The following is a 14,428-nucleotide window of genomic DNA, read 5'->3' as shown; positions in this document are numbered from 1 at the left end:
AGACTTCAAAGCATTATGTGTATGGTAATAAAATGAACTGTTAAATAATGCGTTACTGCCCAGCTCTGAGAGAATCCCATTAAAATTAATGTAAAGGGCAATGAAAGAAACAAATATTATAATAACATAATTTATTAACAATTACATCTATTAAAAAACATCTAAATTACAGAATTAATTACTCAATATGATGAGAACACTTCTGGTGGATCCACCTTTAAATCTTATTGATGTTTCGAGCTTTTATTTATTAAAATTGAAATTCAAAAAACATACATATGTGTACTATAATATATTCATTAGTTTAGCTTGTAAAGTTTTTAAATAAGATATCAATTGGGCACAGTTAGGTTTACTGTACAGAGTGCTCAAACAGTTTGTAATTAAATCCTGCATTTGTGTAGCAACCGCTCTCCTGCAATTGTGGTAAAATAATAATAACAATAATAATAATAATAAAAGCAGGACTGTAACTTCATTGAATAAATAGCAAATGGTTCCTACCTTTCAATAACTGGTACTAAATCTTTATTTTCAGTAAAGGAATCTGCAAAATTAGCTACAACTTGAATCAAATGTAATTCATTTCCCTTTGCCATCCAACAGCGATTGTTGGCAGTGAACATCCTGTGAAAAATTTACTTCTCTCAGATAACCAACCAACAAATAAAAGCTGCGCCAAAAAAATAATGCTTTTAAAGCGGCCTCTAGACGAGTAACTGTTGGTCAGCAGTGTTAACAAACAAGTTGTTGGTATGTAGATAGGATGAAGGTTGAATATTATGTTACTTCTATGAGCGGAGGATGAATTGTGCAAACTCATCTCTACTCCTCCATTGCCTCCAAATTAGTATTTTAAATTAAATACCACCCTAAATTATCTGAAGACAAAGGTGTTTCTAGGTAAGGTATACTGCCTTCAAACATTACAGGATAACCAGAAAAGCCTAGGTATGCCCAAAAATAAGTAGTAAGGGATAATCACTCCTAGTACCCACACTATTTTCTCATCGCTCCCTCCAAATGATTTAAGAAAAGAATGAAAGAAACAGGTTCTCCAGGAGATTAGGAAACATCCTCCCTGAGGTTCTCAAGGAAAATATTCAATTCTATACTTACAACTAGTAAGCCCCAGGAAGAGACGGGAGCCAGAAGACTAGGATAACCACTCCCTAGTGTCTGAATTATCCTACCCTTCTTAGAGATGTTTCCTCCTCAACGTCAGAAAACTATTTCTGAGGAAGTTCACAAGCCCTGCCAAGTCAGTAAAAAACGTTAGTACCTTAGGGGACACCGCAAGGAGAGGTTGCAGACGCCTTAAAGTCTCAGTCATTCCATTAAAGTTTTCTTAGATTTAGCATGTCTAGCGTTGGCGCTAAATTCCAGAAAATATGACTAATTCACTCTAACAAACGGAAGAAAGGTAGAAGGGCTAAAGTCTTGATTGTGATCAGTTTTGGTTCGTTGACACTTGTTTGTTTTACGCTTCACTTTATATATAGGATTACAAATAGGAAATCAATTCTTGCTAGAGAGTTCGACTGCCCCAGAGCGCTTCACCACAACCACAAGTCTAATCTGGCTGGTGGTCTAACTCGTGGGTAGTACGAGGAAATCAATAAGCTCCAAGTGAATTTGGTTTTACGCTTCACTTTATATATAGGATTACAAATAGGAAATCAATTCTTGCTAGAGAGTTCGACTGCCCCAGAGCGCTTCACCACAACCACAAGTCTAATCTGGCTGGTGGTCTAACTCGTGGGTAGTACGAGGAAATCAATAAGCTCCAAGTGAATTTGGTTTTACGCTTCACTTTATATATAGGATTACAAATAGGAAATCAATTCTTGCTAGAGAGTTCGACTGCCCCAGAGCGCTTCACCACAACCACAAGTCTAATCTGGCTGGTGGTCTAACTCGTGGGTAGTACGAGGAAATCAATAAGCTCCAAGTGAATTCGGTTTTACGCTTCACTTTATATATAGGATTACAAATAGGAAATCAATTCTTGCTAGAGAGTTCGACTGCCCCAGAGCGCTTCACCACAACCACAAGTCTAATCTGGCTGGTGGTCTAACTCGTGGGTAGTACGAGGAAATCAATAAGCTCCAAGTGAATTTGGTTTTACGCTTCACTTTATATATAGGATTACAAATAGGAAATCAATTCTTGCTAGAGAGTTCGACTGCCCCAGAGCGCTTCACCACAACCACAAGTCTAATCTGGCTGGTGGTCTAACTCGTGGGTAGTACGAGGAAATCAATAAGCTCCAAGTGAATTTGGTTTTAAAATTAATCAACATTCGCATCTGATTGCGTTTTTCAGTTTTACTCTGATGGAATAGAATGATGCTCTGATTCACTATAAGCAACTGAAAGTAACAACGCACTTAAAAAGTTTAGTGAAAAAAAAAGAAAAGAAAAGCTTACTGATCGTAAATATCTAAGAGTGTGAGAACGCTGACCCCTAGATCCACCATCAACTTGTGTACATGAGACTTGACCACCTCCAATTCACAGCTCAATACTTCCAACTGCATCACCAAATAGGCTGTCACGGACACAAACAAATTATTTATTTTCAGGAGCCAAACGTTTCACCAACAGAAAACTTGTACATAATACATACCAACTGGAAAACAAGGTGAGTTGATTGTAAACTGTCTTCCTAGATCTCTTACTTTAGAAATAATGACAGCCATTTGATCTTCGTTGGACTTATGCGAGCTTTGTGCCAGCTCTAGAAAACAAAAAATAAGTATATCGTTGACTGTTATGAACATTTAAATATATTTGTAAGATATAAAGGATAATAGCTAGCGATAGGTTTTAAAACGGTTACCTTCTGCAAGGATATTGTCCCATACTGAGCTGATTAATATCTTGTCATCATGTCCTGCACAATCCAATATGACCAGAATACATTCGGACAATCTTAGTGGCTCAGCAAAATCTTCGTACAGCTGTTTTTTGGAACACAAAATGAAGTCCAGATCATTATACACAACTGAATAAGTGTTCAAGTCTAAATGTTTAATATAAATGTTTCCTGTAAGCATTGAAAATCTGGTTAATTAATAAGGCGCTTCAAGCTTGAGATTTTCATCACGTCCTGGAGTTGGAGCTCTTCAGAGGGCTTTGATGCTACCTATTGTTAAAGTAAAGTACAGAAATGCCTATTTTATCTGGCGTACTTTACGACCTACTACCAAGTTAGGTACCTAATGTTAGTCATTAGACCATAAATTTTACTAACGACTTCCCAACGGTGCGGATGCATAAGAGCAATCGCCCCCAAAATGAAAAAAATAATCTGAATAAGGGCTCATCATTTAACTAAATTTAATAATTGAAGATGAAAACTGCATAACCCTTCTAATTACTGTTTTATGCCCCCCTTTTATTCATTTAAGTTTTCTTTTTCTAAATAAACACACACCCTCACCGCCAACATACAAAATATAAGTTTAATTAACCAGCAACCAGTAGGTACATCAGATATTGATACATTTTTTAAATTTTAATTATTAGCGGTTAAAGTTAAAAATACCACTTAATCTCTAAATGCATGATTTGTTTTAATTACTATGCCAAAATTCTTTTCGTTTTCTCTTTAACGTATATAAAGCGAAATTCTTCAAGGAAATACGAAAAATCTACTTTTTGATAGAAAACAATGAAAACGTCATCTATAAAAATGCTTGAGCTGTCTAATTTATATTGAAAGAAATTATAATAACAATAAACAAAGAGGTATATTTTAATCTATATTATTTAGCATCTCTCTATTACTTTTAAATGATTTAAAATTAAGCATTTTAGAGCAGGCTGAAAGAGAATACTTCGAAAAAACTAGTTTAGATTAGACTTATTCGATTTCAGGTCTCTTAAATTTACATATACGAAAGCACAACTTGAAAAAATAACTTACCTCGGTAAGAGATATAAGATTTGAATTCAATTTCCTGCACATCTCTTCAGCCCTTTCGTTAGGTATTGCTGATATTTTATCCAAAACCTAGAAACATCACAATAGTACATCCTATCGTAGATTAAATCCAGAGAAATAAGGTTCATTTAACCAATTTTCCCGGAGTATCGTTAATAATAAGTAACGTTTTCATATAAGGTAATCATTATAGAAATTTAAAATGGTGAAAAGAGTTTTCATTGCGTGGTAGGTTAAAATTATGACGGAGTTTTCTCAGGAACTCCTAAATAAGCTTTAGCTTGGGCTAAATAATAGGGATGCAAGAGTATGATGTAGAATTCTAAGAAAGAAGTAAAAAAAACTGCAGTCAATACTTGCATCCCAAGAATATATGTAATATTCCTTCCTAGCCATTTATTGCTAATTGAAAAACAATTGGAAGCCGAAGAAAATGTCCCAAAAAATTATGGGAATTTCTCATACGATTTACTTTTACTACAATTCTCAATTTAATAACTTAGGATATTTAATAAAACTAGGACGCAGGCAAATTAAACTGAATACTAGAAAGAAGATGAAACTTTTTTCTTTTTTTTTTGTGACATTCCCACCAAACAATTTGTAAATTAACTCTTACAAAATAAAAAATAAAGTGAGTGAATCTCCTAACCTTCTTTTGAACTCTGGCAACTTGTACCAAATCCTCCAGTTCGTGAAGAAACACTCCTAAGTGCGGTGCACAGCCAACTCCATTACTACGCATGCACATCACAGCCTTGCCAAGGTATGATATTCTTTGATGAAGTTTCACTGAATCCCTTATATTAACAAAAAAATTAAAAAATTGTTCAGAAATGAAGCTTTATTAAGTCTTTTATTAAAGAAGATAATGCGGGCGGGTGCATGCCGACCTGGGAGTGGTGGCCAGCTTGTAGAGGATCTGGGCTGCGTGTGCGTGCTGGCCAGCCCGCTGGTGGTACTGCCACAGCAGATCTAGACTTGCAGGACTCTCCGCCCCTGGTCGGCACAGGAACTTCTCCACAGAGGGGCGACCCAGCGTCACCAGACAGGTGTGCAAGTTATGTGCGCTAAGCCACTCATACACAACCATGTGGCATGTTTCGTCTTCAAGTGCCAAACACTTGACCAATACCGATTCCAGCTGAAATAAAGTTATATAAATTTTACTGATAATAACCATTGATAATAATAATTTTTCCTTAAGAAATCAAATTACTGAGAAAACTGGAGCATATTTTTCATTAATTCCGTATTTCAGTGTCTCACATTAGATTCCTTGGACAGGAGATTTTGAATTCACATAGATTTCTAGTTTTCACCGGATATAAGCCCTTTGAGAGCCGTTAGGTACGGAAAATTCGTACTAAGTTAAATGAAATTCTTCTTACTTGTAAAGAAAAATATGTTATCTCACGGACAGTTGGACACATGTGCCAAAACCTGCGTCATAAGACGATGCAAACAAAAGAGAAGGTAGGGAGGTAAGGATGCTTACTATATTGCTCAAGGCGGGCTGTGGAGGCTGGATGCTAACGGTAGAAGTATCAACAAAAGAAAAAGAAGTATTCATGTTGGCGAAGGAGCCTCCACACTGGTGATACAGTTCATCCAGCATGCCACTCACTTCTCTGTAGGCGCTTAATCTGAAATTGTAAACAATAAAGAGTTTTTAGTATATTCGCTAGCAATAATAACATTCAAGAGCTAAACAGCAGCATGCGTAGGAACATGGTATTGCAGATTTTATAGTCTTTACCAGGTAGATAACTACTCTAGCAGCACTAATTTGCAACTTTACCTTCTCCAGGTTTAGAGGTCAGTTAGTTTACTGCAATAACAAGTAGTTTAATAAACTCTACTTGAAATGTGATAAGGTGATTTTTAAGCAAACAGCGGGTAACTTGATTATTCTGTAAAACTAATTACTGCTTTAACGGTTTTAATCTTACCTGTCTAATTAATGAATTAAATCTAACTGAATGAAGCCTTTTCTTTTCTTTTTTAATTCAAAACATACAAATAAAAGAATATTTTTTGTAATGAAAAGTATTTCTTCCCTCGCCCCAAGTATGTAACAAAATTAAATATACAGAAAAGTAGTATAGTTGTATTCAGTCACCAAAGAAGAATACATGGATAATTTGCCTTATCGTTTCTAAAGAGCAAATGATGAACTAACAAAACAGACAAATACTAATTAGTTTTTTTTTTTTTTTTTTTTTTTTTTTTTTTTTTTTTTTTTTTTTCATGGCATCAGTTTTCACTATTAGCCAGAGTCTTCTGTAATAAAGTTCTTAATCTTTATCTAGGGAGGCTTCAATTACGTTTATGAAGTGAACCAATTCCTCATAGGCTTTCCTGTTTTTTAGAATTTCAGGGTAAGTTATATCACCCGGCAATAGATTTTTTAAATTTTTAAAAAACAGATCTCTTTGGTTTGTATATTTGGAGCACGCCATAACAATGTGCTCCATGTCTTCCAGGCTGTCACAGATTGTACAAAGAGGGGATGCCTCTTTACCTATCCTATGGAGATATTTTTTACATACGCAATGATCGCTGCGCAGTCTATTAATAATGGTGACATACTGCTTGGAGCACGCTCCATCACTGAACCAGGGTTTACGACCTACTTTTGGAACCAAAGATTTATAGAATTTCCCTTTCGGTGATTCTGAATAAATCCTCTGCCACTTTTCATTTATCTTCTTTCTAATGCAGGCTTTAAAATCACTATATGGCAAAGACACCGATAGCAACGTACCGTTCACTGCAGCTTGTTTCGCCAGTATATCTACCCTTTCATTGCCCTCTATTCCGCAATGGGCCCTACTCCACACCAACCTTACTATTTTATTATCATTTTTTAGTTCTAGTAATTTCTTTAGTATATTTATAATTATGTGATTATACTTTTTATGCATTTTGATTGCTTTTAGTTTATATAAGGCGCTTTTGCAGTCAGAGACAATTATAACCTCTGAATATAGCATTGAGTGTGCATATTTAAGCGCTTCCAAAATAGCTACTAATTCAGCTGTAAAAACTGAACATTGATTGGGCAATTTGAAGAGGGCACCAGTATACTAATTAGTTAAAAAATTATTCATAACTCCTCTACGAGTTTTTTTTCTTCACAATGAACCACTAAATTATGAATATTATGGGAAAAAGTAATATTCGTCAAGTGCAGTCCCTAGAAGTGTTTCGTCTATCTGGCAAAGAAAGAGAGTTGAAGGCGAGGTACAGTACTGACCTAGTGTGATAGGCAGTGTTGCCAGCTGTATCGTCTAATGGCTGGCCATGGTCAAGGAAATTCTGGGCGAGATTCTGGGGATCAAGTTTGTTGGCAAAATCTTGGCATATTTCTAATACTCCTTCATAATATTTACAACAAGTTAACTGCTTACATACTGAACTTAAATTTATATTTGGCGATACTTCTTTGCACATCTGCAACAAGAGCAAGGTTCTGTATTTTTACATTAATATAAACATAGTATATAATCGTCGATTAGGTATGTGACCGCGTTCAATAAATGCATTGAACTAGTTTCAAAACTTCAATGTACCCACTTCTTGCAGCTCATCTATTAGCACATACCGAAACAAATGAAGATGCAATCAAGAACGCACAAATCAGTTTAGTGCAAAAAGACCATTAGAGAAACTAGGGTTTGAAAGTAAATGATTTATAGCGATGTTTAAATGGTAGCTGAAGCTGCTAGTAATGTTTCATAATGTCACAAGAATGAACCCACAGTCTGCAAGCTAGACAGGATGCACTTCTTAGCGGTTAGAAAGAGCTTCTTTCCTGTGGTACTCAGATAGCAGCGTCTATTCAAGCCATATAGAAACTGACCTGGCGTAGTCAAATAACAAGATACAGTCGACTCTCGATAATTCGAATTTTTCGATAATTCGAACTCTACAGCTGTTAACTTCGGTAAATCGAAAAAATTCAGTGTATTTAGATACGCTCGATAACTCGAAATCCTTTTCTTAACAACAGGGGGAGAGAAGGCTCTATAATTCGAACGAGGCCTCTTCCCCTCTTTATAACTCGAATTTTCCCTAGTAATGTTTACTTCTCATTTTCCACATAATGTTCATTTCCTGCGTAATGTTTCCCTCCTTTCCTGTCAAGTTTAACTTTCCAATTCTCTTTCTTAGTGTCCGACAAAAACAAAAAATTATCGCGGCCGTGAAAAGTGGTTCGAAAAAAAGAAGATATCGCCAAAACTTTCAATATTCCACCATCAACGCTTTCTACAATTCTAAGTCACTTTACTAAGTCAAGCCACATTGAAACAAAAAACTGTTCTTCATTTTTTTAATTAGGTACATATGTATATTATTATTTATTGAAATGTTAATACATATGTAATTTTTTTGTTCTTTTTTGTCGTTTTCATTATTTTTACTTTTTTACTTGATATGTCTAAAACTTAGGTAAGCTCATACGTATTTTCAATATACGTACTCGTATGTACATACACATACTAAAAACTCTTAATAATTCGAATTTTTTTTCCCCTTCTTGATAATTCGAATTTTTCTTGTAGTCCCTTGGATTTCGATTTATCGAGAGTCGACTGTATAACTAATTTCGAACAGACTCCAAAATATTTCAACTTAAAAACTACACTTAAAACAAGACAAATTTTTCAGATTCATACGACTTCACATAACTTTTTTTAAAGGTTTTTTTGATAATGGGAGACTATCAAATCTCATCTTAAACTTGTTCTGGGAGGCAAAAAATAGATGGCGAAACTTTGGAGGAGTCCAGCTTTATTACTTTTGAAATGCCTCAAGGGCGTTATTACTTTTTTTTAATTTATTTTTAAATTCTACATTTTCCTTTTTTTTGCTATTTCTCCTTTCAAAATCAATTTTTGTTTTTTCAAAATAAAAAATAGCGATAGATTCGCTAGTGAACAATGCAAGAAGTGGGCACAGTGTTTGAAAGACATATTTTACTAATATACCTTAACCGCTTGCCGTAACTGCAGCATCTTCTGCTCTTCATCCTTATCATCTTTAGCCTTCAACAGAATCTCATTCACCTGTGGGTATCAAATGCCAAGATGAAAAATAAATAAATTATAGGAAGCAATTTATATATAGGATATAAATATCAATGAATGTGCGAAACTCGTTAAAATAAAATTCAAATAAGCCATATTCTGATTCTCAACAGTTTCCGGCCATTTTATACTTTTTTTATGATTCACGACTTTTTACCTCATGGAAATGACCATACCTTCCAAGAAGTAAGTAATGGCTGGAGCAAATAACACTAACTGAAAGAATATTAAACAACCAAAAGAGAGAGGATGCTAACATCTGTGACTATTATCTTAAGAGATGGCAACATTAGAAAGAGTCAAAATGTCAATTTTCAAAATTTAAATATCACATCAAACTGGCCCATTTTGTTTTTGAGCAATAACCTATCAAAACTCTTAAAATATTTGACATATTATTTACTTCTAATCCAAATCCTATTTTTACATTTATTTCAAGGTAGCATTTAAATTTTAAAAGACAAAGGGAAAAATCAGCTGGGTGCTAAAATAGTGAATATACGCGAATATTTTTGCTCCTCGTTAAATACTTAATTAAAGTAATTTTGATTGCTTTTTAGTGCAAATTTTGTGTTCTAAAACATTTGTTAACTATATTTTATTAATTCGGTGTATATATATTTAGTTTATTAGTGTTATTGCCAATTGACTTCTTCCATTAACTTTACTTGACTTTTCTTTTCTTTCCTCTGACTTCTCTTCTCTTTCCTTCTTTTCAATAAACTTAAAAAGAGACTTTATTCTTCGTTATAATTAACTTAAGTCTTGATATTTGCAAACAATTAGTTCAGTGAAGTGAGAAGTGAGACTTTAGAAAAGGTTAGGTAATTATACAGTTTTTTCTTAATAAAATAAACAATAAAATAAAGTGTAGAAATCCCATATTCGGCCAGCTTAGACAATGGCTCTAAGTGACACCGATATGGGGGGAGTTTTTACCTCGGGGGACGAATCTACTACCTCCTCAGTGAACAAACCAAAACGCTCTTCAGAGATGGCCAAGCTCTCACCTGGGAAAGGAAAACTAAAGAAACAAAGCAAGAAGACTGTTCCGGTCTCCTCGCCGCCACTAACTCGTCAGAGAGGCGTATTGTCTCAGTCAACCTCCCAACAACAGATTTCATTTCCTCAACAGCAGCAGCAACAACTCTTACAAAATGTACAGTATGTATCCGATTTTGCCACCCACAACAAATTTAGCGTCTTGCAAGAGGTTAGCGATCCATCCACCAATGATAATAAGCCACCCCCTATACACGTGTACAAAATCAATAATTTTATGATGCTGAATGACCATCTGAAAAACTTAATAGGAGCCAATAATTATTCATGCAAGTCTCGTTTGGACAATATACTGGTAACTACCCATACTATTGAGGCCTACAGGAAAGTTGTCCACTATCTGAACGATCAAAACATTGAATACCACACTTATCAGCTCAAGAAAGATAAGGCATTCAGAGTAGTTCTGAGACATCTGTACTACACAGTTCCTCCAGAGAACATAAAAGAAGAATTGCAACAAATAGGGTTCAACGTGAGAAATGTCATAAACATTCGACACCCTGTCCACAAAAATCCGCTACCCCTATTTTACGTTGACTTAGAGCCAGATACCCACAACAAAAATATATTCAACGTCACTGGACTACTCAACACAATAATAAAGGTAGAAGAACCCTACAAAACCAAAGAAATAGCGCAGTGCAAGAGATGTCAACAATACGGACACACGAGGGCTTACTGTCACGTAGCCCCGAGATGCGTTAAATGCGCTGGTCCTCATCTATGGGAAAACTGCAGCAAATCTCCTGATACACCTCCCACATGCGCCTTATGCTCAGGATCACACTCATCTGCCTTCCGAGGCTGTGAAGTTCACAAAGAACTTCAAAGAGTTCGTCGGGAAAGAGAAATTGCCCGAGGTCACCTACCCTCTAGAGGCAATCACCCTCAGCCTCCTCAAACGTCTGCTTTCAAGGATTTCCCGGCTCTCCCGCAAACAGCGCGCCAACGACCTCAGCAACAACAGAATCGACCTCAATCGCAACAGCAGTCACACCTACAGCAGCAATCGCAACCATTGCAGTAGCCCTTCAACCAACCAGCTACCAGAGGGCTCTCTTATTCGGAGATCACGAGGTCTTATTCTCCGTACTCACCTCTTCCTCCTCAACCTCCATCTACACAACCCGACCTAACGACAGTTCTCAATTCATTTTTCCAAAGGTTCGAATCCCTCCTCACTCCACTCGTTAATCTTCTAAACACTTTAGTTAGTCAACTACTTCCTCGTCTCAACCCTTGACCTCTCCTACTCAACAATCCTTAACTATCCTACTTTGGAACGCCAATGGGTTGAACTCCCACAGAGACGAACTTGACGCTTTCTTACACGACAAACGTATCGACATAGCTTTACTTACTGAAACCCACTTTACCAGTAGATCAAACTTTTACATTACTGACTATAAAACATACAGGACATCCCGATGACACAGCTCACGGTGGTGCGGCAATCCTAATTCGCAATACTCTCTCACATCATAACCTTCCTCCAACATCTACTGACTATCTCCAATCATGCAGTATCTCCATATCCGCACATCCTCATAACTTTAATCTCGCAGCTGTCTATTGCCCTCCAAACAAATCCATATCTCAACAACAGTTTGTTTCATTTTTCAAAACTCTTGGTCCCAGATTTCTGTCCGGTGGAGACTACAACGCCAAGCACCAACAATGGGGATGCCGCACTATAAATCCACGTGGCCATACTCTACTAAATGTTCTTCACGCCCAAAATTACAGCGTAATATCACCGAATCATCCTACGTACTGGCCTACATCTCTATCTAAGCTCCCTGATATCCTGGATATTTTTGTCACTTATCGGATGTCTCAATACTATGAAATCTCCACTCTAACTGAACCTTCCTCAGATCACAGCCCCGTACTGATTACTCTTAATATAAATCCTTTTCTTAGTACTCCTAAACCATCTCTGATATGTGGCCCGGTCGACTGGAAGAAATTTCAATCTATATTACAGGAGTCATTAAATCTACAAACTGTACTTAAAACAAGTGAAGACATAGACAACTCTGTACAACACTTCACAACATCAATACAAAACTCCATTTATCAATCTGCATCACATACCAGAAAACAACATAATCACACTACTAATTTACCACTATACATAAGACAACTCATCACAGATAAGAGACGAGCACGAGCCGTATGGCAGCGCTCCCGCTATCCCTCAGACAAACAAATCTTTAACAAACTTACCCATCTACTCAGGACTGAACTACAGCTCTTAAAAAATGAACGTTTTGAAAACTATATACTATCACTGACTACCGAAGACAAATCTCTCTGGACCGCTTCAAAAAGAATCCTCCGATACAAACCAGTACCCTCCCCACTTCGACGTAGCGATGGATCATGAGCTACTTCCGATGGTGATAAAGCTGCTCTCTTTTCTTCTCATTTTTTAAATGCATTCACTCCACATTCTGACATAATCGACTCTCAATTCCAACAATCTCTCTTACAAGATCTGGACACACCTCTCCCTCTCTCTCTCCCACCCAAACCATTTTCACCTTCTGAGGTTCAGTACGTCATAAATCATCTTTCACGTAAGAAAGCGCCTGGATTTGATCTCATTACTCCAACCATTCTCTGCAATCTTCCCAAAAAAGCCGTGGTATTTCTGACTTCCATATACAACGCAATTCTCCGAACAACCTACTTCCCTGTCTTGTGGAAGTACTCCATAATCCGTCCTATCCCAAAACCTAAAAAACCTCATCAACATCCTTCGTCTTACCGTCCAATTAGTTTATTACCAGTACTAGGAAAAATTTTCGAAAAACTTCTTCTTAAACAAATCCTTCCTATCCTCGAAAACTCTAAAGTGATCCCAGATCATCAGTTTGGATTTCGACGTAACCACTCTACTATTCAGCAATGTCATCGAGTAGTGGACATAATTGCATCCTCTCTTGAAAAGAAAGGTTGTTGTTCAGGGGTTTTCCTTGATGTACAGCAGGCCTTCGATAGAGTATGGCACACTGGCCTCTTGTGGAAGCTTAAAAATATTTTACCTGCCACGTTTTATTTAATCATAAAATCTTACTTGTCCGACAGATACTTCCGAGTGCAAATAGGATCTTCTTTCTCCCCACTAAAACATATCGACGCTGGAGTTCCACAGGGCAGCATTCTGGGTCCTATTCTCTACTCCATTTACACTTCAGACATACCAACAGATCCTAACACTACACTTCTCACATACGCAGATGACACCGCCTTACTGTCCACTAATCATGATCCTGTTCTTGCTCACAGAAATCTGCAATCTCATCTCTCCTCTTTAGAGCAATGGTTCAAGAAATGGGCTATAAAGCTTAATGAAACTAAGTCGCAAAACATTACCTTCACTCTTCGGCGCATTACTCTTCCTCCAATCATCTATAACCTAACACCTCTACCAATAGTAAACGTTGCCCGCTACCTTGGGCTTTACTTAGACCGACGACTTTCTTGGAACCCCCACACTAGACTTAAAAGAACAGAACTGAACAGACGCTATCGACTACTTAAAAGACTCTTAGACGACAGATCAAAACTCTCTCTGGACAACAAAAGACTGATTTATACTTCTATTTTGAAACCCATCTGGGCGTATGGAATAGAGCTGTGGGGTTCAACCAAACGCTCCAATCTCCAAAGGATTCAATCTCTACAATCTAAAATACTTCGAACTATTGTTCACGCTCCTTTTTATGTTTCAAACCTGACTATACACACTGACCTTAACATTCCTTTTGTCACACAAGTTGCTAAAACAAGATACAGAAAACTCCACTTCAACCTGCAATCTCATATAAATCCTCTAGCTAAAAATCTTTCTTCTAGAACTCTTCCTGACAACCCGACAAGACGTCTTAAAAGACAGTGGCCTCGTGATCTCCTCCCAAGTGAAGAGAGTGACTAACCATCCAAATATTAGGGAGTGTTACCACTGGGTAACTTCTCCACTCGTTACTTATCATTTATTACTCCATTGAATCATTGTTACTTATAGAGCTAACGCGCTGATTGTAGCACAATAAACGCAAAAAAAAAAAAAAAGACAAAGAATTGCTTTGAATGCATTAAAATTATTAAAGCCAAATCATACATCTAGTAAAATAAATTAATTTCAGCTAGTAAAAGACTAAAAATAATAATAAAAGCCAGACTTAGGTAAAACTAATGATAAGTTCATTTCTTTACTTTGGAGCAGGCAGCATCTTCCGATCTGTACAGGGAGGGACAGACCTCTCTCAGTCGAGCGCTAATAGAATCCACACTCGCTTCGTCATCCAAATAAC

At 36.7% G+C, this 14,428-nt stretch overlaps 1 protein-coding gene across 1 annotated transcript in view; it reads right to left on the bottom strand.

The window, feature by feature from the left end:
- Positions 1 to 114: 114 nt before the first annotated feature.
- Positions 115 to 14,428, bottom strand: part of Nup154 (nuclear pore complex protein Nup154) — a 71,439-nt gene continuing 57,125 nt past the window's right edge. Inside the window, exons 17-28 of the mRNA XM_074141977.1 lie at positions 14,331 to 14,427; positions 8,943 to 9,020; positions 7,208 to 7,404; positions 5,447 to 5,594; positions 4,842 to 5,092; positions 4,601 to 4,748; positions 3,931 to 4,017; positions 2,842 to 2,962; positions 2,629 to 2,739; positions 2,430 to 2,550; positions 505 to 627; positions 115 to 415 (exon numbers count right to left, since the gene is read on the bottom strand). Coding sequence (XP_073998078.1) covers positions 286 to 415; positions 505 to 627; positions 2,430 to 2,550; positions 2,629 to 2,739; positions 2,842 to 2,962; positions 3,931 to 4,017; positions 4,601 to 4,748; positions 4,842 to 5,092; positions 5,447 to 5,594; positions 7,208 to 7,404; positions 8,943 to 9,020; positions 14,331 to 14,427 — 1,612 coding nt within the window. The 3' untranslated portion in view covers positions 115 to 285. The remainder of the gene's footprint in view (positions 416 to 504; positions 628 to 2,429; positions 2,551 to 2,628; positions 2,740 to 2,841; positions 2,963 to 3,930; positions 4,018 to 4,600; positions 4,749 to 4,841; positions 5,093 to 5,446; positions 5,595 to 7,207; positions 7,405 to 8,942; positions 9,021 to 14,330; position 14,428) is intronic.

Source organism: Rhodnius prolixus, unplaced genomic scaffold, assembly GCF_049639745.1.
Source record: "Rhodnius prolixus isolate KJV_2025 unplaced genomic scaffold, Rpr scaffold_6, whole genome shotgun sequence".
Lineage (NCBI taxonomy): Eukaryota > Metazoa > Arthropoda > Insecta > Hemiptera > Reduviidae > Rhodnius > Rhodnius prolixus.
The sequence above is the reverse complement of the archived record's forward strand: the minus strand, read 5'-3'. Positions and strand labels throughout refer to the sequence as shown.